The following is a 21,969-nucleotide window of genomic DNA, read 5'->3' on the forward strand; positions in this document are numbered from 1 at the left end:
TAGGTTAAGAGTTTGAGTCTTGATTTTGGCTTAGGTTATGATCTCATGTTTTGTGAGTTCGGGCCCCATGTGGGGCTCTGTGCTGACAGCCTGGAGCCTGCTTTGGATCCTGTGTCTCCCTCTCTCTCTGCCCCTCCCCTGCTCCTTCTCTCTTTCTCTCTCTCTCTCTCAAAACAAACAAATAAAACTTTAAAAATGTTTTAACTATTGCAAATGGATGTCAGGGTCACCACTCTTTCAATTTTATGTGCTAGAAAGTGAAAGGCAAATCCGAGCCCACCAGGGTCGGTCAGTTGGCAGGGAGAGCTAGGGAGAGTGAAGTTGTCTTTTCATTTGGTAGAAATATTTGGCTGGTGAGGACTTGCATGGGGGCTGTGGTGTGAGGCTGCTGGGAGCTGATACTGACACCTTTTTTTCCTGACCCGCATCTCCTGCCACACCTGCTTGGTTTTCCTTCTTGTCGTTACATTGTGCTGATTTATTAGGCTGTGTGCTTCAAGGGCACCGGGAGATTGCATGTAGGAGCAGGTCTGAACTGGGAAAGTGAGAATTACTGTATCAGATGATACCCAATTAACTTGTGACAAGCACAGCAGGTGAAACTGGAACTCGGGCTTTATCTTTCATGTAGCAGAATCAGTCACTGTATATCAAACGTGTTCAAACCTCGAGGAGCTTAGCTACTCGTTTCTCCTTCCCACCTGCCCGCCGTCTCTTCCCATATATGCAGGGTGGTTTCTACAGACGTGAGTGTCAAAAGGGACAAGTCCCTGAGATTCGCTCTGGGTTCAAGGGCAGTGGGGTGGGGCTCCCGGAGGCAGCCACGGGGCATCTCACTGGGCAGCCACGGCCACACGCCATCACGCAGAGCAAAATAGTGCAAGCAGAAGCATAAACACACTTCAGAATAATTAGCTTTACTTTTCTGGTGGGCACCTGAGGCTAAAGATGGTGCTCCAGTTCTGAAAAAGCTTTTCCACCCTCTGACCTTCGGGTGCCTCTGCCCGTGAGGTTCCTTAACACAACATTCGCACTCAGCTCCCCCAAAGGGGAACATCTGGATGGAGGAGTTCATCTCTGGATCCATGTCCAGGTGTGGCTGTGACATTGGCGGGGGAAGGTCAGAGCCTGTGCTCTAGGACCGGCTCATGTCCTTCAGGCACCCTGTCTTCCTTTGGTGTGGGATCACGCACCAAGTCGACTAATCTTAACGTAAGCTCAGGGGGAAAAATGATTCAGAAATCATTGGCCAAGTAAAATAATATGACTTTAAATGCCTGATATTCTAACCCACAAATCTTATTTTATGTGCAACGGCTGTTTCAGATTATCCATACCTCCCCTGGCTTCAGCCAGCATGGAAAATCCTTCAAGATCTCTACTTCATTCACTTCCTCGGGAGTCATTTTTTAACCCCCTCAAGCTGGGCGCAATCTCTTCGGCAGTGCTCCCTGAATGAATGCTGTTTTATGGTTCCACCTGAGCTCCTTGCTTTTATTCACTTCTGCAGCCATAGTGCCCAATGCACAACCGGGCACATGGTGAACATTTAAGAGAAACTGGATGGATATAAGATGAGGGTCAGGTGCACCCCCGAAGAGAAGACTGCTCTCTGCTCCCATTTATTAATTCTGCCTGATCCATATCTGGCCCTTCTTCTTCTCCCTGCAAATCTCTTATGGACATCAGAGGAAGAGAGAGAGAGAGAAATTAGCAACAGCACTGAATCTTGACCTACCAATGAGAAGGGAATCCATTGCTAATTTAGCGATGGGGTTATTTGTTTGGTTCCAACCCTACGGAATTGACAATAACCAGTAAAACCAGGAGGGATTGTATCCTGTTTAACCTCTCTCGAGATTCAATTTCAATGACCACCACACAGCGTGGTAACAGAATAATGCTGTAAATAAAGAAACACATACATGTGAATAAAAATCTGTTTGTAAAACCACATAAAGTTGATGTCTTAGTGTTAGGAGCAAAGCAACATGAATATAAGCCTCAGAGAACGGTTAATATTTTCTCATCTCGACCTACTATGAAATCACCTGTATATGAATATGTATTTATATTACACAGCGGTAATTTATTTTAAGCAACTCTGTTAGCAGCCTTCTGCCGTATAGTTCACGTACAATCAGGTTTCCATTTGTTGATGGCTGTTCTCTACGATTGCCCATCCTCTTTGTAACTCTGACTTCTTACAGCATCTTTGCTCTCTGCTTAATTTACTCCATCTGTGAACACCTGCTCCATTTGGACGGTGGCTAAAATTTCACATGCGTTTTTCCAATGTGCGTTTTCGGGAGCCCCGGTGTTATTTAAAATAGATTTCACGGGTTCTGTAACAGTGGGCTCTGGGACAATNTCTGTGAACACCTGCTCCATTTGGACGGTGCCTAAATTTCACATGCGTTTTTCCAATGTGCGTTTTCGGGAGCCCCGGTGTTATTTAAAATAGATTTCACGGGTTCTGTAACAGTGGGCTCTGGGACAATCCTTCCCTGGCTGTGTGACTTTGGTCCTTACTGCCCCTCTGTTACCTATATAAAATAAGGATAATGGTAGAGTGGCTCTGTAGGTACCGTCATGGTGTAGAATAGTACCTGACACACAGGAAGTTCTCAATGATGTCATTATATCATTGATATCATTACTTTGGTAGCATGTTTTCTGCACAGTGAGTTTCCAGTGCGACAAGATCACTCTGGTATCAGTACAGATGCATGGCTGGTGTTTCCATCTTGCCCTCCAGTGTAAAAGTTGACTTGGGTAGCACTTCATATCATGGATTATCCCATATTTCAAGGTCCTAGACAATCCCATATATCAAAACAAGTCCAGTTTTCTGTGTTGTTGACTCCCGTGGGTCTTTGTTACCTCATTGTAACTACTTTACCTCCATGCCTGGTTTAATTACTTAATAAACAGAATTTCTTCATTCACTCAAATAGAATAATACTTTAGACGTTTGGCAATTTCTCAGAATTCAGCAATGTCTCCTTTGTGTTTTGCATCTTCCTTTTGGAGGATTTTACTAATGGGAGTTAACTGTGTCTAAACTGATCTTTGAATAATGATCTTTGAAATCTGATGACTTCTTTCTGTAAAGCGAGGCCAAGCTTTGTGTTACTAAAATGGTTATGTTAATAGAAAGTTCCAGGAAAATGTTAGACAAAATTTGTGGTGAAGACTAAACTGATGGGGTCTCTTTGGCTCCCAGTTTCAAATCTGAGATCACACTGTGCTGATCTCATGATGCTGCCTTCATTGACTGAGGATGGTGGGGCTCAAGTTCTTTATAGTCAATGCTTCATTCAATCTGATAGCAAGTCATTTCCTGTACTATTACCATGACAAATATTGCTGTCCTTTTTATCATGCAAACAAAAGATATAATGCACAGAAAACCTAGTTATATTTGTTTTCCACTTAACTGTTCTCTCACCTTCCTTGTTTACACTGCAAAGGATATTGCCGGATAAGTTGGTAATTTTTTTTCATCAGACTCATAGGGACATTTTTGGATCATCAGTTATCATGAGGACTTATGGGAAATGTTGCTGTGCGCTTCAGGGAGAAATCAGTGTCAGAGTCTGGCCCCCAGCTCTCTCCGTGTCCCTTGTAAGCGTGTCCCTAAATTTAAAAAGTGCCTGGCAGGAAGTAGGACCCAGGTTACGTTCCTGTAATGTTGATTTGTGTGTGTACCGTGCACTCTCCTAAGTGCTTTCACAGATTTACCACATTCAATTATCAATCAGTTTTTGTTTAACTGGATTCATGAAATGAATTCTATGACTTCTGTCCTGATAATATTGCCCGGATCTGGAGATCAGATTAAATTAATAAATCCTTACTAGCAAATGGAGAGGAGGGGAGGCATTTCTGCATTTTCCCAGTTAGGAGGCCTGCTGACCTGTAGTCTTCAGCCTCCTTCAGCGCCATCCTTGGTTCCTGGATGCTTGCCTCAATACCCACCCCCATCCCTGTGGTCTCTGCTCTAAGACTGGGTTAGAGAAGGAAGGAAGCCGAGGGAAGCTGAGAAGGGAAGGAAAGATGAGCCCTATTTTCAGTGCATCTTACGCATATTATTTAGGAAGTAAAAACTTCGATTCCCTGTCTACAGTCCTGGCTTCTCTGGAAGGCTGCTAGTCAACCTAGTGAATGTGTGTGCGAGACATTTTAGGCTGCCTGGCTGGGAGATGGGTCAGGATCCAGGATGTCCATGCAGCATCCTTTTTAGGATGGCAACCTCCAGGCAAGTGGAAAGGCTCATCCAACTGCCTGGATGTTCCTGCGTGGGTCCTAACTGTCGCTAACTGGAGCCTCAGATGCTTAGATTCACCAGTGTGCCGTTATTTCTGAACAACATCATTAATATGGTAGATACCTGGATTACTTTTAGACATAAGAATAGGGCTTTCTTGTCCTCAAGGGAGGTGCAGTGAATTTCTGTCCTTTGGAGGAGAAGGGCTATCACAATGTCATTGGAGTTACATACGATCAGCAAGGGCTTCTTACGTTACTCTCACTCTCAGTGATACCATCTAGTCTTGTCGCTTCACACACCAGCATCTTCCAAATGTCCCATCTGCACGCCAGGCCTTTTCTCGACTCACACAGCCACTTTCATAGTTGACATCCCCACCGGATGGCTCGTAGACTCAACTTTATCACATCCAAAATCAGACTCTTTTTAAGCTTCTCAGTTGCTTTTATTGCTTCCAGCTCATTGAGGTATAATCGACAAATACGATTGTAAGGTATTTAAAGTATACAGTTGATGATTTGATACATGTATGCTTGTGAAAGCAGCCCTCTCTCACCTCCATCCAGTTAATTAACACATCCATCACCACACATATTTACTTTATTTTTTTCCTTCGGTGAGAACATTTAAGTTCTACTCTCAGCGAATTTCAGCCTGAGACTGAACACTTGTCCATCTCCTCAAACTGGCTTCACCTGCATTCTTTTTCCCTCGGTTGATTTCAACTCTGTTTTCCAGTGGCTCAGGGAAAAAAACCTTGTAGTCATTCGTGACGGGTCTCTTTTTCACACACCTGAATTCAGTGCATCAGACACTCCTGCTGTCTCTATTTTTAAAATATATCTAAAACCTGCCTCCTATCACCAACTCCCGAAATACCATGGTCTCAGCCCCTCCCCATCATCTTGTCCCGGATGATCACTCTAACCTCCCTGTGTCTCTCTGCTTCTGTCGTGGCTTCCTGGAGTCTATTCTCAACAGAGAAGCCATGAACCAGTTTGTTGCCTTTCTTCTCCAGTGTTTCCCATTTCGTTCAGGACACGCAAAATCCTGACATAGCTTTCCAGTAATTACAGCTATGTAACAAATCATCCGTGGGCCAAATCGCTCAGAGCCATTTATTGTGTGCACAAACTCTGTGAGTCAGGCATTTAGACCTAGAGCAGCAGAGATGTCCTGTCCCTGTTTCATGATGTCTGGGTCCCTCAGACTCTGTGGCTCAAATTATCTGGAAGCTTGCTCATTCACATGTCTGGCTGGAGGTTAAGACCTTCACCAGGGCTGTCAGCCAGAACACCAAGAATGGCCTCCCCATGTGGCCTGGGCTTCCTCACAACATGGTGGTTGGGTTCCCAGTAGGAAGAGCCAGGCAGAAGCTGGACCCTAGCTTCAGAAGTTAAAGAGCATCCTTCCTGCCATTCTCCATTGGTTGTAATGTCATAACCTGTTTGGATTCAAGAGGAGGGAGGCAGATTTCCCTGCTTGACGGAGAGCGGCCAAGCTCTGGGCTAGTGTGCAGGACCAGGAATATGACTGTGGCCATTTTGGAAATATGATCTGCCACAGTGGCCCACATGACTGGAGCTGGGCTATTTCTCTGCCTTTCTCTCTTTTTCCCAGAACACGTTCTTCTCCAGATTTTGCTGGAGGACTCAGGCATGCTCCTGCCCTAGAATCTTTAGACTGGTTGTTCCTTCTGCCTACTGTGCGCTTCCCAGTATGGCTGCTCCTGTGCCCACCTCTGCCCTCTTCATGCTTTAACTCACATGTCACCTTCCCAGTGATGCCTGACCACTCTGCTGCCCCATTCTGATCCCTCTCTCTTGCTCTGTAGTACTTACTAGCTCCTAGTATTCTATGAAACTTTTATCTTAACTCTTTATTACCTACCCCTACCAGAATTAAGCAGTACATAGGCAGGAATCGTTATTGCTTCAGTCCACTGGTTTACCCCAAGGGCTTAGAACAGTGTGTGGCACATGAGTATGTATAGGATGTGAAACAGAGCATTTCCGGTTGGAGGACATTCTGAATTTTTGCAGTACTTGCTCCAGAAGAACCAGTGAGCAGATTTCGGCTTCGTGGTGCCATAGCACCACAACTTATTCCCCATGCTAGCATAGTATCTGACACACAGTATGGTGCTGTAAGTAAATATTTAACTAATTTATTCAGAGAAGAAACTCAACGCAGCTTATCTTGTAAATGAGACCGGCATAAATCAATAAGATAGGAGACTAACTTAAGTAGTTGCTTTCATTGTATACATTCTTTTTTTAAAAAATTTTTAACATGTTTCTTTATTATTGAGGGACACAGAGAGACAGAGCATGAGTGAGGGAGGGGCAGAGAGGGGGGAGACTCAGAATCTGAAGGAGGCTCCAGGTTCTGAGCTGCCAGCACAGAGCCCAATGCAGGGCTTGAACTCACAAACCGTGAGATCATGACCTGAGCCAAAGTCGGACGCTTAACCGGCTGAGCAACCCAGGCACCCCATCATTGCATACATTTCTGATTTTATCTTTCGTTTTAATTGATGTATAAATATTTGGTTTCTTTTTGAGGAATTTCAAGGTACGTTTTCCGGTTCCAAATAGATGTTGATAAAAATAAGATGCCGAGAGCCTCCTAGGCAGAGACTCAGGGCAGAGAGTCATGCAATATGGTTTCTGCTTGCACATCCCCCAACTTTAGAGTGGCATGCATGAATTACCTTTGAGAATAAAGGGTGAAATAAAAATGATAATAAAGTCCACATTAGCAATAATAACAGTAATGGTAGGAATGGCTGCAACATGAATAATGACAGCTGCCATCGGCTGGGGGCTTCTCTGCTGCCCAGAGAAGCTCTTCTTCTACCTGCTCTTCTGAGCACTTCATATTCACATCTCCATCACCGGTCACCTTGAGAGGAAGCCACGTCCATTCCCCAGAGGAGGACGCAGAGGCCATCAGGGCTGGCCCCAAGAGGTACCAAGTCTCTTTTTATTGGTTAAGTGCCTCTTTGGCCCACCGAGGAAGAATAATCATCTCTTCCTTCAACATTGGGTGGTTACGAGGCTCTGAATTTCTCTGAGGAGCCGCTGATCTCCCAGCTTTGGAAGTGGAGCCACTGATGTCAGCTACTGTCAGGATCACGTTTCCATGCATTCCTCAGTTAAAGGGGCCGCAGTCCCAAGCTACTACTGGTGGGGTTTTTTGTTTTTTGTTTTTGTTTTTTTTTGGCTCATTCAGAGGACAGGAGTTGTTCCTCTCTCTGGTCTTTTTTTCATCCTCTGCAACCAGGCTCTTGGCCACCAGGTGGGAAAGGGGGAGATACAGAGGACAGTGGCTTTCATGCCAGACACCGAATGAGCTGCCTTGCTAGACACCACGCATGGCATGGTGACCTTGCTCGCTGTCTCCATCCTTGCAGAGATGCTGGAGGTCTCAGAGCATTCCCAGACCCTCACCCCAGGCAGCCGCCTCAGTGGATTCGAGGGTTTTCCAGACCTAGGAGGTTATCATTGCTCTCAGCCTGATGGCGATCCTTTGGCTTTTCTGGCTTTTGGTCGAGTACTTGTGGGTAGTGTTCAATCTCTGAGTACAACTGCATCAACTACGGGTTTTTGTTTTGCAGAAATGAGTGTGAAGGAGAATACTCTGAAATACATGGAAACCCTGGAGGAAAAACTGCTTAGGTAAGGAGAAGAATTTCTGCGTTACAGACTCTGTGGTTCATCTGGATTCTTAATTATAAGGAATGTGGTAAGAGCAAAGAAAAAGGCTGGCCCATGTCTGTAATGAGTTGACAAAGAAAAAACACACAAATCCTGTAACACGATTGAATCAGGTGCCTTATATATAGACCTCTCCCAGCCCTTGTCTCCTCTTGATAAAAGATAAATAGATTAAGATGTTTAAAAGCATCTGGGGCAGATCACAAGTTAGTTTCCATGTTCCATAAGAAGAATCTTCTTTGCCGTGTTAAATTCCAAATTCATGCCTTGATCTTGTTTTCCTTTCCTTTTCTTTTCTTTTCTTTTTTTCTTTTCTTTTGTCTTCTTCTTTTCTTTTCTTTTCAATGTCTGAGGTGGGTCTTAGTATTTCGACCCAGCTGATGCATGTTTTGGAACAATATAAGAAATACACATCTGAGGCTCTGTTTTGAATCCTGAATCAAAACCAGCGTGGAAATTCGTGGTTGCTTTTTTTTTTCTTAAACCCAATTAGGAATTCAGATTTGAGAAACATTACGGATGTTGCAGCGTGTCAAGATGTTTCTCATTTTTGTGGATGTGTGCTCATGAAAATAAATCCCAGCCACCAGGATCTGTTCCTAATTAGGAAAACAAGTATGAGGATGTAATGTGTACTTTCTTCCCTGGGAGTCACTTAGCTTTATGGAGGCTGTTTTGCTACTATTTTGGAAGTTGGTAAATAACTCGCTAAATAGGCTACGCCTTAAAAACTTTGTCGGCTGAAATAATGCCATTGGCAAAATACTTCTCCCTTAAGGGGTACTAACAGGGGCTGCCTTGCTGAGTTCTGTCGTGGAGGGCAAGGAAGGTACTCTAGGATTTGTCCTAAAGCTTGCAAAACTAGTTCTTCCAACCACTGACTGTTATTTCCCTGCCTCCAGCACAGATGGGGAGAGGCCAGTGGTCAGCAGAGAGTGTGAGGTAAGGAGGGCATGCAGGTATGGGCATCCTCGAAGGAACTGTCTGCCCTCCTTAGAAAGGGTATTCATCTGGGTCAGGTGCACTGCTCTGAGTCCAGCCTCCTCTTCTCCCACCTTCCAAGGCAAGTTTCGCATATGTCTGGTTGATCTTATCCGGCCACCATATTTAGCCATAAGCACCACACATAACAGACATTCCACTAGGTTATTGGGCAGCAGGCTGGAATTGTAGGAGCTTGGCCACTGGCAGAGAGCCGCCCATTTACAATGCAGCTTTACAGGGGCGCCTGGTGGCTCAGTTGGTTGAGTGTCCAACTTCGGCTCAGGTCATGCATGATCTCACTGTTGGTGAGTTCGAGCCCCAGGTCGGACTTTGTGCTGACAGCCTGGAGCCTGCTTAGGATTCTGTGTCTCCCTCTCTCTCCCTCTGCCCTTCCCCCTGCTTGTGCGTGCTCTCTCTTTCTCTTAAGAATAAATAAACATTTTTTAAATTAAAAAAATAAAATAAAATGCAGCTCTACAGTTTATCCAATTCCTTAACGTCCATTCACAGGTCGCCGCCAGCCTCTGTAGCTGTAAAGCTGAAGGAAGGGTACCTGTCCTCTGCAGTCAGCGTGTGGCTTTTACTCAACAGCAGAGATAAAGCCTCACTTAGCTGGCAGTCAGCCATTAGTTCCTTTCTCCTGTGCTGCTCCTGACCTTCTCTCTCCTGGCCATTGGAACTGAGTCAACAGTCCCGCGCCCAGAACTCACCCTTTTCCCTCCCAGGCAGCATCCCTGCTGTGCATCGGGCCCAGAGAAAGGCCCATCCCCCACCTCACCCGTCCTGAAACCTCAACCCGGCTGCCTGGGGCGCCCCACCGACTCAAGCCCACTGCCCGGGTCCTCACCTCCCCCTCAGAGTCACCCAGTCACCTGGGTCCTGCCAGGCGGGCCCCTTTTGTGTCCTCAAGCCCACCCGCCTTCCCCTCTGGTGTGGGTCTGCCTCCTCCCACTGCAGGGCCATAATAGTCACTTTTTGATTTTCCATTTTGTGTTGCCCTTCCCACTACATTCTCCAGGTGGTCTTGAGTGGGCATCTTAAAATACAAATTTGGTGGCTGTGCTTCCCTGTCATCTTAAGGATAAAGCCTGAGGACCAAGTGTGGCTCCTCACTCTCCCCAGCGGCCTCTGCGTGTCCTACAGCAGCTGCATCCGTCTTTACCTGCCACCGTCGTGTTCATACTCATTCTCCTGTGTTTCTCAATGCCACTGTGCGTTTTTTCCAGTGGAGACACTAATTTAGACAGGGGGATGGTCAAGGGAGCTTATCCAGGGACATATTAGGTTCAGCCTGTGAAATTACTGCCATTAGATCACATTGACCTAAGGGGTCTCAATGCACCATGTAGGGATTTGAAGTCATCTTCAGGAGGGTCAGAAGCTCTGGCGTGAGACTGGCCAGTGTCCTCACCACGGCACGCTGGCACACTGGGCACACTTGCTCTCACCACCCACCCTTGCGTGAGCGCCAGTGGCTGCCCCCAGCTCCACCCCACCCCCCTCACCCGGTTTAGGCATGGACTCTGCCTCCAGCTCGGCCCCTGCTCTGCCCTGGCTCCTCCCCCAGCTGGGCCCCCCACCCCACNCTTTTCATCCTTCACATTTTGGGTGTCTCCTCTTTGAAGACTTCCATGACTCCCAAAGATCCCCCCAACATGTGCTTGCCCTGAACCCCACTTTCAAAGTGCTTAAGGATTTTGCAAATGTCTGCCTTGTTCAGAATGTGTCCTCTGTGATGGGACGGGGCTGAACAGTGTTAAGGGCACCCAACAAATACTTGGTGAGTTCATGGTTGAGTGAATACACCCCACGCCCATCTTCCATCATCTTCTGCCTCCCTGGCCATGTGGACACATGACTCACAAACGTTGGTCACTTAGGCTCCTTCAGCAGCCTCAGATGAGCAGAGTGGGAGCTGCTTCTTCCTACAGCCTGCTTCCCGAGGGCCCTTCCCTTTGTTCTTATAAACTGTCAAGAGGCCCCGGGCAGATTTGTTTGGAGTCCCAGCAACCCAGGAATAGGAGGGAAAGCGGTAAGCTGCAGGCAGGGTAGCAGACAGAGGCAGGGTGAATCTCCAGGTTTGTGCAGGTGCCTCAGAGCAGAAGGCCAAATTGGGTGCTGTGGGAAGTGTGGTCACGTCAAGCTCTCCCTCCTGCAACAGAACCGTCCTCCCCACCGACCTGCAGAGTGATCCTGCACAGTCCCAGTTCTTTTCCCCGAGAACCAACGTCTTAAAACACAAAACCAGTTTTCAGTGTCTGGAGCGGTTTGTGTCTTGGTGGCTACTGAGTGAATACCCCAGGATGTTGACCAAAGCAAGGCGATAGATGCTGACCGAAGTCTTTGTTATTTATTCCCACCATCTGTAGTATCTCTTGGTCTTAACGGGATTTCAAAGGAAGGTGGCGAAAAACTGAATAGATTGCTCGTTTCCCATTAGAATGTGTAGAAGTTATGGTCAGCACAACAGCAAGATTTGGGTCTGGCCAGTGATGATTTGAGAGACAGATCTAAATGATAATATCTTTGTTACCATCTCAGCTTTCGCTGAGACAAAATGGGGTGGGCTCCACGTCCCCCTCTCTATTAAGAAAGCCAAGTGAATTAGGAAGTTATGAAGTATATCCTATTTTGTCAGCAGTTCAAAGGGATACCTGCATAGGACAAAACATGAAGCCAGCAAGTGTTAAATGGAGGCTTTGAGTATATATTGAAACAGAGATTTGCCTTTTAATAGACTGAGTTATATATATTAAAAAAAAAAAAGAAATTACATTCTAAATTTTAGTGCTTATAAACATTCAGAAAGGTTTTTTTTTTTTCCAAATCTTGTTGTTTTAACCATGGTTGTATGTGCCCTCAAACTGTTTTCTTTTTATTTAAAAAACTTTTTTTTAATATTTACTTATTTTTGAGAGAGAGACAGAGTGCAAGCAGGGGAGGGGTAGAGAGAGAGGGAGACACAGAATCCAAAGCAGGCTCCAGGCTCTGAGCCATCAGCACAGAGCCCCATGTGGGGCTTGAACTCCTGAACTGTGAGTTCATCGCCTGAGCCGAGGTCGGTCGCTCAATAGACTGAGCCACCCAGGTGCCTGTTTTAAACATTTTTTAAAGTTTATTTATTTTGAGAGACAAAGAGAGCAGAGGAGGGGCAGAGAGAGAAGGAGAGAGAGAGAATCCCAGGCAGGTTCCACGCTGACAGCACAGAGCCTGATGCAGGGCTCAAACTCACCAACCGTGATATCATGACCTGAGCAGAAACCAAGAGTCAGACGCCTAACCGACTGAACCCCCCAGGTGCCCCATAATCAAACTGTTAAAGCTGAAAAAATTTAGGGGCGCCTGGGGGGCTCAGTTAAGCATCTGACTTTGGCTCAGGTCATGATCTCGCAGTTCATGGGTTCAAGCCCCGCATCGGGCTCTGTGCTGACAGCTCAGAGACTGGAGCCTGATTCAGATTCCGTGTCTCTGTCTCTCTCTGCCCCTCCCCTTCTCACACTCTATTTCTCTCTCTCTCAAAAATAAATAAACATTGGGGTGCCTGGGTGGCTCAGTCGGTTAAACGTATGACTTTGGCTCAGGTCATGATCTCGCGGTTCATGGGTTCAAGCCCCGCATCGGGCTCTGTGCTGACAGCTAGCTCAGAGTCTGGAGCCTGTTTCAGATTCTGTGTCTTCCTCTCTGATCCTCCCCTGCTCACACTGTTTCTCTCTCTCTCAGAAATAAATAAAACATTTTAAAAAAATAAAGTAAACATTATTTTTAAAAAGCTGCAAAATATTTGATGCACTTAAAAGTATATTTCTTATGTTATTTTGCATACTCAGGATACTTATTCAGTCAAGCATAATTGTAACTAAATAGTGAACTCATGTATTTGTAAATTACACCTGTAGGCTCTATTTCACATAATGTACATGAGACTAAATATAGACATACATATATACAGGGATATGTACACATACCCATAGAAACACTCAAACTTGCAATCTAAAAATAAACATATTTCATAATTATTCTATTTATTTTGAAAATTTTCTTTTAGTAACAATGCACTGACTGGAAGTCTGTGCATCAGAAAGAGGTAACATTCTCTCCTTTCATATGTAACCTTACTATCAGGGAGTGACTTAGGCACTGGGGAGAATGCTTACCCATTTCTGTATCTTGGCAAAAGCCAGAGACCCCAACCCTTCTCTGGCAAATAGACCTTGTTCTCCGCAAGAAAATGGACTGATGAAAAAAATAATCTGAGTTATCAGTTAGATGCATGTATGTTCCTAGTCCCCCTTCTACAAACGAGAGATACTGTTTGGGAATTTTTCCTTGCTCACCTGTTTCACAGATGTTCCTCCTTCCCTGGTCTTAGCTGGATAGGCAGGAGGGGGGGGACAGCCGGAGTGACGTCACAAAGGTGACAGAGCCAGTCCCTGGTGTTTTCTTCTCTGTTCCCACCACTACCTCCTCTGACTTGGGAGCCCTCCCCAACCGAGCGCCTGGCTACACATTCATCCTCAGTGCTCAGCACAACATTCCTTCTCTATAAAGCCTTTGTCGCCTTCTCCTGCTTCCTTCTCGGTGCCCACAGTAGGAGCCACTACCAACAATTTGTTGCAGTGATTTGTGTCTGATTCTATTAGACTGTGAGGTGCTTGTGAATGGCTTCCACACCTGACCTGCTCTGTATTCCAAATGGCTGGCATGCCGTTTGGCATGTGGCAAACATTCAATCAGATTATATTTAGTGCAAGAATGAATGACCAAAATAGCAGTCGCATCTTGAGACTTTATTTTTTAACTATTAGATTTAAAAAGTGAAGGCAGCCTAAGAAGATAGAATGCCCCAGAAATCCATTTGTGTTGCCGTCAAGTCTTAATGGCATGTAATAGAGGAGAACGACAACAAAAATCTACTCTTAAAGAGTTTTCCCCACTTCTTCTTACTCCCTCAGATTTATTGTTTCCAGAGGTTAAGAATTAAGTGTGATATTTTAGCCTTGCTGAGTTTCCCTTATGGCCAAACCTGGCTGTGATTTCCATTGTCTCAATGGTTACATATTCTCAACAAGCTGGCTTTCCCAAAGACTCAAAAGAAATATTCAAAAGTTGTATAGATGGGTTACATTTTTTATTGCCCATATGTTATATCTCTAAACATGGTGCAGGAGACGTTAATTATTGTCCAATGGCAAGCTCGTGTCCCTGGCTTAGTGTACCCCAAGCCCTCCACCCTATGGCCATGAGTAGAGGCTCCACTTACCTCGTGGAATCTCTTGTATGCATGACTAATGAGAAACGGTCTCTTCTTTCTAGCGTCTCTTGGTTCTATTTCTATCTTTTCTTCCCTGCAGTTGAATGTGAAACTTTGTAGTACAGCTCACTGGATTATAGGTTATTTTTGTTTCCTTGTACTCTTTTGTGTTTCTCGAATGTTTTTTCCCCTTTGAGTAGGTATCAGTTTTTGTAATCAGAAAAGAGAAAAATCATTAACATTTGTATTGAATATAGAAGCAGTTAGATATATTCTTAGAGTCCCTTCTTAGCTTTAGAAAGAACTATCAAACGCTCATTAGTTTCATCTGAAATTTACTTCCTTCCTTCCTTTCCTTCCTTCCTTTCCTTCCTTCCTTCCTTCCTTCCTCTCTTTCTTTCTTTCTTTCTTTCTTTCTTTCTTTCTTTCTTTCTTTCTTTCTTTCTTTCTTTCTTTCTTTCTTTCTTTCTTTCTTTCTTTCTTTCTTTCTTTCTTTCTTTCTTTCTTTCGAGAGGTAGAGAGAGTTTGGCTGGAGAGGGGCAAAGAGAGAGGGAGACAGAAAATCCCAAGCAGCCTCTGTGCTGTCAGCATGGAGCCTGACACTGGGTTTGAACTCAGGAATCCATGAGATCATGACCTAAGCAGAAATCAAGAGTCAGATGCCTAACCCACTGAGCCATCCAGGCACTCCTAAGGGTGATTTCCTTCTTTTTAAAACACTAATGAGTAGTTTCTAATTATCCTGAAATTTTAATATGGGCAGTTTGGTGGGAAATGGTAGTGGGCTGAACTCCTTCTGCTAATGAACACCCAGCAGGGGTGAGCAGAGAGCGAAAGTCCTGTGGCCTCCTACCTGGACCCCTCCTACCTCTCGGCTTGCCTGTGTGGATGGCTCTGCCTTCATGCCAGAAGTTAGAGGAAACTGAGAGTCAGACAGCTTACCGGAGTTTGAGAGTACCCATCTGGCAGAATTGTACTGACTCTCTGTGTAAGCCAGTACAGTGTGAGACGGGAAGGACACGCAGAAGACTAAGGCAGTGTCCCTGCGCTCAGAGGATAGGCCACCTTGAGGGGAAGCAGCACTGTACACAGAACTGTGCCTGGTAAGGGGACAATCTCAAGGTCTGTTCCCTCCCCGAAGGCTCTCAGAGCCTGTCAGTCACGTCCAAGAGCAAGTGTTGATGACCGACTGCCCACGATGTAATGAAGATGGGAATCACAGCTGAGGATGGGCTCTCTAAGGCACTTGTTTCTGAAGCAGCCACACACACGAGTATCCACTTAGGTGTGGGAAGAACATTCTAGAATTATAGTTTGCTTTTTCATTTGGCCCATGTTACATTTTGTCTTTGAAAACGGTCTTGTTCTTGAAGTGTTTTGTATGTAGGCACTGTTACATGTCCACAAGTCATGAAACAGATGCTAGAGTGCATGCTCATGATACTCATTACCAACGAGTTCAAACATAATAAAAAATATCCAAGGTAGCGCTAAAGATAATATTCCTTGACTTACTTTCTGAAAGTGGACCAGCTAATCACGTTTAGGATTCACCCACCCCATCCAGCAGCTGGCTTTGTCTTCACATCCACAGAGAAAAAAGGGAGTTAATTCTGCAAGGGAGAGGCAACACCAAGACTGAACAAAGACGATGCAAGAGGCGGGGCACGGAGCCTGGGGGGCAGGTGAGAAAACGCAGAGGAGAAGGGATTGAACATGTGGTAGGAGCTAGTGGTGACTTCCGGTGAGATTCAGGAGCCTTATTCAGCTGTATGGCCCTTGGCGGCATAATAGCTGAAAGCCTACAAGTCTGCATATCCTACGAGTATATTCCAAACTTGACCGAGCTATGCTAGCTTTCATGGCCAGCGCGGAGTCTTGCTCACCCCAAACAATGAATGGAATTCTTTGAGATCCGGCACATAATGCCCTTCATGCCAAATTATGCAAGGTAATTTCGAAGTTCCTGTGCACCTGGAACAATCCATTTTCAACCCATATTGAACTTATTCAAAAGCTGTTGAGGGAAATGAATGTAAGAAATGGCAGTCAGTGGATAAGCAACTGGCTGCCATGGGAACCCCCTTCCCCCCTCTTGGCACAAAGAAAAGGAAAGCAGACACACGTGGACATCTCCGTTTGTTTTCTAATTCTTTCTCGTTTCATTGCTGACATCTGCCTTCCTCCTCGCTTTCTTAACGGGCACACGTCAAGCATGTTACCTCTCACCCCCAGACCTCACTCCTTCACAGCAAGCTCGGTGCCTTTCTCGCTGCCTCTGCACGGCCTTGACCCCTTTTTGCTTTGCTTTTTGCTTTACGTCTGCGGCCTCAGAAAGACAGAGATTCTCCATTTCTCTCTTTCCCCTCCCTGATTTGGTGTGAGCCTTTTGCAAGTGCCTCCGTTCCTCCCTGGGGGCTGTTTCTATCAGCTGTTTCTCTCTCTCATTAGCAGGAGACTTCATCCCTGCCTGAGAAGCAGGCTGTCTGCTGAGTTGAACCCTGTCTGTCCTTTCAGATTCTGTTTAAGTAGACGTGGCCTGCAGTGATTTCTCCATCTTCTGGCTCCTCTCTGGTCTTCTGGCTGAGTCAAGCTTGCTCTTTGTGCACATGGCCTTGGGACACGAGTTTTCCTTTTAACTGTCCGCATCCTGCCTTCTCACCTCAATTGCCCATTCAGAGCTGGTTCTCCAACACGGGAAAATACTTGTGACTTCATCCATCGGTTGATATATTTGTAGCAAGCCCACATTTCTCTTCTAAAAGCAGACAAATGGATCCTACATATCTATGCAGCTGACCTTTAAATAACAAGGCTTTGACCTGAGCTGGTCCACTTACATGCAGGGTTTTTTATTTTATTTTATTTTATTTATAAATCCAGTAGAGTACTATAAATGTATTTTCTCTTCCTTCTGATTTTCTTTTTTTTTTAATTTTTAAATGTTCATTTATTTTTGAGAGAGAGAGAGAGACACAGCGTGAGCAGGGGAGGGGCAGAGAGAGAGGGAGACCTAGAATCCAAAGCAGACTCCAGGCTCCAAGCTGTCAGCACAAGAGCCTGATCAATGTAGGGCTCGAACCCACGAACTGTGAGATCATGACCTGAGCTGAAGTCGGATGCTCAACCGATTGAGCCACCCAGGGCGCCTCTCTTCTTTATGATTTTCTTAATGATGCTTTCTTTTCTCTAGCTTACCATATTGTAAGAATTTGGCATAAAGTACCCAAAACATACAAAGTATGTGTTTATTGACTGCTTTTGTTATCAGAAAAGCTTTCAGGCAACAGTAAGCTATTAGTAGTTAAGTTTTAGAGGAGTCGGGAGTTCCATGTGGATTTTCAACTATCCCTTGCTGACAGATCAACTGTACTTGGAAAGCCTTTATGAAAATATTCATTATTGGATTTGCCCACTTGTGAATTTTGGAACAATATGGCCATTTTGTCTAATTTTCCAAGGGAATCAGTGATCAGTGATCAATGTCATATGTCATGACTGATTATTTGCATTTAATTTTTAACTTTATTTCCTCTTATACCAGAAAAACCTTAAGTATACTTAAAATAATAATGCTTAAATACGTAAAGAGAAACATGCAAAAAAACAATACGTTAAATATAACAAGACAGCATGAAGTTTTATTTTTTATTATTATTTTTTTAATTTTAATTTTAATTTTTATAAATAGTTTATTGTTAAATTGGTTTCCAGCAGACAGCATAAAGTTTTAAAAAGTAGGGGGAGAAAAGAACAAACAAAGACAGGGAAAGTATTGGTAACATTTATATAGGATTAGAGTCCGTACGTGGTAGTTTCCTAGAAACAGAATTGAGGACGACTGATTATTATATAAAACTAAGTTACATTTTTTATGAGTATATGTAAATGGTGTCATTTATAATAAACCTTGTGGGTCTACATTTGCCTTACAATTCACTATAATACTTTCCAGTTTCAAGAACTCTAGTAATGAGGTTTTGCTCAGAAATAACTTCTTTCCCTGAAAGGTTCAGTTGTGATGAATTCAGTTTCCAGAGCACTCAGATCAGTGGAAAAAGGCCTCCACACAGCTCTGCAGAGAAAGGAAGCACAGCTTCTGCCTCTAGAAACCCAACTCCTTCAGTGAGGCCTCTTTCCTTTAGGACTAACTGGGTCCCATCTGGCCTCTACTCCTGGTCCACAACATGGGGTCAGAACCCACTCTTTCCTTCTGGGTGCACCCACCAGGAGTGCCCAGAGCAGGAATCCATACAATGACAATGGGTCTCCCTTTTCCCAGAGCTATTACCATAAAAACAATCCTTAAACTCTCTCTTCCTCTCTCTCCCTCCCTTCTTCTCTCTCTCTCTCTCGATAATTATAGAGGACCCAAGACACTTCAGTTTCTTCAGAGTTTTTATTTCAATTCCAATTAGTTAACATACAGTGTAATATTAATTTCGGGCATACAATATAGTGATTCCACACTTGCATAGATCACCTGATGTTCAACACAAGTGCCCTCCTTAATCCCCACCACCTGTTCTCCCATCTCCTACCCCTTGCCCCTCTGGTAACCATCATTTGTTCTCTATGGTTAAGAGATTTTCTTCTCTCTCATATTTTCCCCTTTGCTTGTTTGTTGTTGGTTGTTTTTTTTTTTTGAAGTTTATTTATTTATTTTGAGAGAGAGAGAGTATGAGCGAGGAAGGGACACAGAGAGAAAGAGAGAGAGAGTCCCAAGCAGGCTCTGCACTGATAGTGCAGAGCCCAAGGCAGGGCTCAATCCCATGAACTGTGAGGTCACAACCTGAGTCAATATCAAGAGTCAACCGTTCAACTGACTGAGCCACCCAGGCGCCCCTTGTTTTGTTTCTTAAATTCCACATATGAGTGAAATCCTATGGTATTTGTCTTCCTCTGGTTGAGTACTCCATCCATGTTGTTGCAGATGGCAAGATTTCATTCTTTTTTTTTTTATGGCTGAATAATATTCCATTGCACAAATATACCATGTCTTCCTTATCCATTCTTCAATCAATGGACACTTGGGCTACTTCCATATCTTGGCTATTGTACATAATGCTGCTATAGACATAAAGGTGCATGTATCCTTTTGAACTGTGTTTTTGTGTTCTTTGGGTAAATACCCAGTTAATGGCTATGACAAAGGTTCTGTGTTCTTTGGGTAAATATGCTGGGTCAGAAGGTAAATGCAGGCTCTGCAGTCAGATTGTCTCGGTGTGAGTGCAGCCACTTTTGAGCTGTGGGCTGCCACTAGGTCAACAAATCCCTTCAAGATCCAATTTTCCTGTTATGAAAATGGATCAATAATAGAATAAGATAACGACTGCTTCTCACATACAATAAGGGTTTAATAAGTGCTAGTTATTATTACCTTAGTAGCAGCCGTGACACCGTAAAAATTAGGAAACCCATATTTTGCATTTAAAAAAACCCCTAATTTTATTAAGTCAGAAGAGAGTCCCTTATCTTCCTGGTGAAATCACAGGGAGAAGAGAGATGTTTGCTTGTAGTTAATGGCCTCCACTAAGAGTCTGCCAACCCTTGTGGATTACCCAAACACTGCTTTGTCTGCTGCCTGCCCTTTAGCCAGCTGTTAGCACCTCCTGTAGAGGGTGGAGAGGGAAAGAAATGAGGTAATTGAGTTGTTAATGGCTATGACAAAGGTTTAGAGCCTCCCGTGGTTTCTGGGACCAAATGGCTAAAATCCTGGAGCAAACTTCTGTCCTTAGAGTCAGCCTGGCTAGTTTTAGGAGACAAAGCCCAGAGCTCCCAGGCTCCAGAGCTCAGGCTGGGAAGAATGTACCGTCTCTTCTGCAATTCATGGAACTCTGAGGCACCTCATCTTGACCGTCTGTGGAGATCAGGCTATAATCATCTCAGCCTCAGGGATAGCATTTTTTGAGGAAAGTGGCTCCAATATACTTGCTTCTCTTCCTCTGATATTTTCCTTTGAGGAGAGCAAAATGGTTGTGCTGGAGAAGGGGGTGACAGAAGGGAAGAACAGAATCCCTCTGGGTTTCTCTAGTGATGGCCTTCAAAGAGGGAGGACGTCTTTGTAGGGCGAATCGGGGGAGCATAGTGACTTGGGAGAACACAGATTTTTGATTGCCAGGTCAGAACTGAAAGGTCGGGATACCTGTGAGAAGGTTGTAGTCACCTGTCATCACTGATTGATATGTCAAGGCTTAATTGGACGCAGGGCTGTTTTTAAGTAGCCTGAAACACAAACAAGCCAAAAGGATGAGTGTGATTTTGACTAATAGAAGAGAAAATAGACAAGAGATTGATTATAACTCAACAGAAGGCCCTGCCAGCGGATTCTACTGGGGTTTCTGCAGCTGAGCCCAAAGTTTCTCTGCTTTAAGCCTGGGATGTGATCACTCCGTCCACGGAGATCAATTAAGAAACCAACCAGTTTTCAAGGAAGCTCAAGACTTGGCCAGATGCCCGGTGATTCCTGTTTCTTTATCCTGTTTTATTTAAGGGGGCCGAGAGACAGACATTCAGTGGCGATCACTAGGTGAGAATGGACAGAGGTGATGTCCACCACGCTCCATGAGTCTCTGTGGCCATTGGTCCCCCAGATAAGCCAGGGTGCCTCAGAGCGTGTACATTTCAAGGTGCCTGTCACAGTTTTTTTAAAAAAGCAATTATAATTAATCAATAGGGAATGTCCAAGCTAAGGGGAATTTTGCAAACTCAAGAGAAACCGTTATAGCTTGAGTGTTTTTGATGCCTTGTGGCAGGGAGTTGAGAAATCTTAAAGGAAAATTAATTGCTGTTATCAATGGAAACCCCGGTAGGTAGATACCCAATTTGTCATTAATTAAAAAGAACACTTTTTAAGAATTCAGGGAAGCGTTGTCAAGATTGCATGATAGTTTAATTTGCTAACGTAGTATGAACCTGTTAGCTTCAGACACGTGATTAATACGAGCAGAACTCCTCACGGAATTTTCCCGATGCTCGCTCGCAGCATGCTGTCATTTTTAAGACTTTGCTCAACGCCCTTATCTCACTTTACATGGATACCAGTTCTGCAGCAGCCTCGGAAAATGTACGTGAGACAAAATATTACTCACAACATTTTCTGTGACTCATTTTGCTCCTTCCCCTCCCACCCCACCCCCCAGCCAGCCTGAGTCATAGAACAGCTGTGTGAATGTTAGCTAGGAAGCAACGAGCTGCAGACGCGTTTTGTGCTGGGTTGCATCTCATTATATCTGGGAGCTCACACCAGGATGAGCCCTAAATCCCTTATCGCAACCACCTCAGGCGGAAAGCGGGTTTTTTCTCTCTGTTGTTGCTGATGTAAAGATGACATTTCTTGAGCTGGGAGAATTTTCTGGGACCGCATTGTCTGCTAAGCCTCAAAAGATAATTCTGTAGCTCCTATTCATCACAAAAAGCAGGGTCATTTAGTTGTGCTTCTTAAAAAAAAAATCCCCTAAAGAAATCATGAAATTATTTAGGGGGCCTAAGGAGGAGAAGAGAATCGCCGACATGATGGCTTGTGACAATTACACAAAGCAATTTGACTGACTTATTTCCACTATTATTCTCTAAATGGGAAAATAAGCGAAGGCCCTGGTGAGTTAGGTGTGTTTCACTGGTGCAGATTGGCCATGGCGCTATCTACCTTCCTATCCCGTAAGTGAACTCAAGCCTGCCTCTTTTCTTTGGCGCTCTGTCTCTAGATTGTTCTCGATGTATTGCCATTCAGTGGAGCTTGA

At 44.6% G+C, this 21,969-nt stretch overlaps 1 protein-coding gene across 1 annotated transcript in view; it reads left to right on the forward strand.

Moving 5' to 3' along the window:
* DISC1 (DISC1 scaffold protein) overlaps positions 1 to 21,969 on the forward strand; it is a 303,581-nt gene that overhangs the window by 217,835 nt on the left and 63,777 nt on the right. Inside the window, exon 10 of the mRNA XM_077751688.1 lies at positions 7,893 to 7,953. Within this exon, the coding sequence (XP_077607814.1) occupies positions 7,893 to 7,953 (61 nt within the window). The remainder of the gene's footprint in view (positions 1 to 7,892; positions 7,954 to 21,969) is intronic.

Source organism: Crocuta crocuta, unplaced genomic scaffold (genome assembly GCF_008692635.1).
Source record: "Crocuta crocuta isolate KB4526 unplaced genomic scaffold, BGI_CrCroc_1.0 scaffold59, whole genome shotgun sequence".
In the NCBI taxonomy this organism is placed as follows: Eukaryota; Metazoa; Chordata; class Mammalia; order Carnivora; family Hyaenidae; genus Crocuta; species Crocuta crocuta.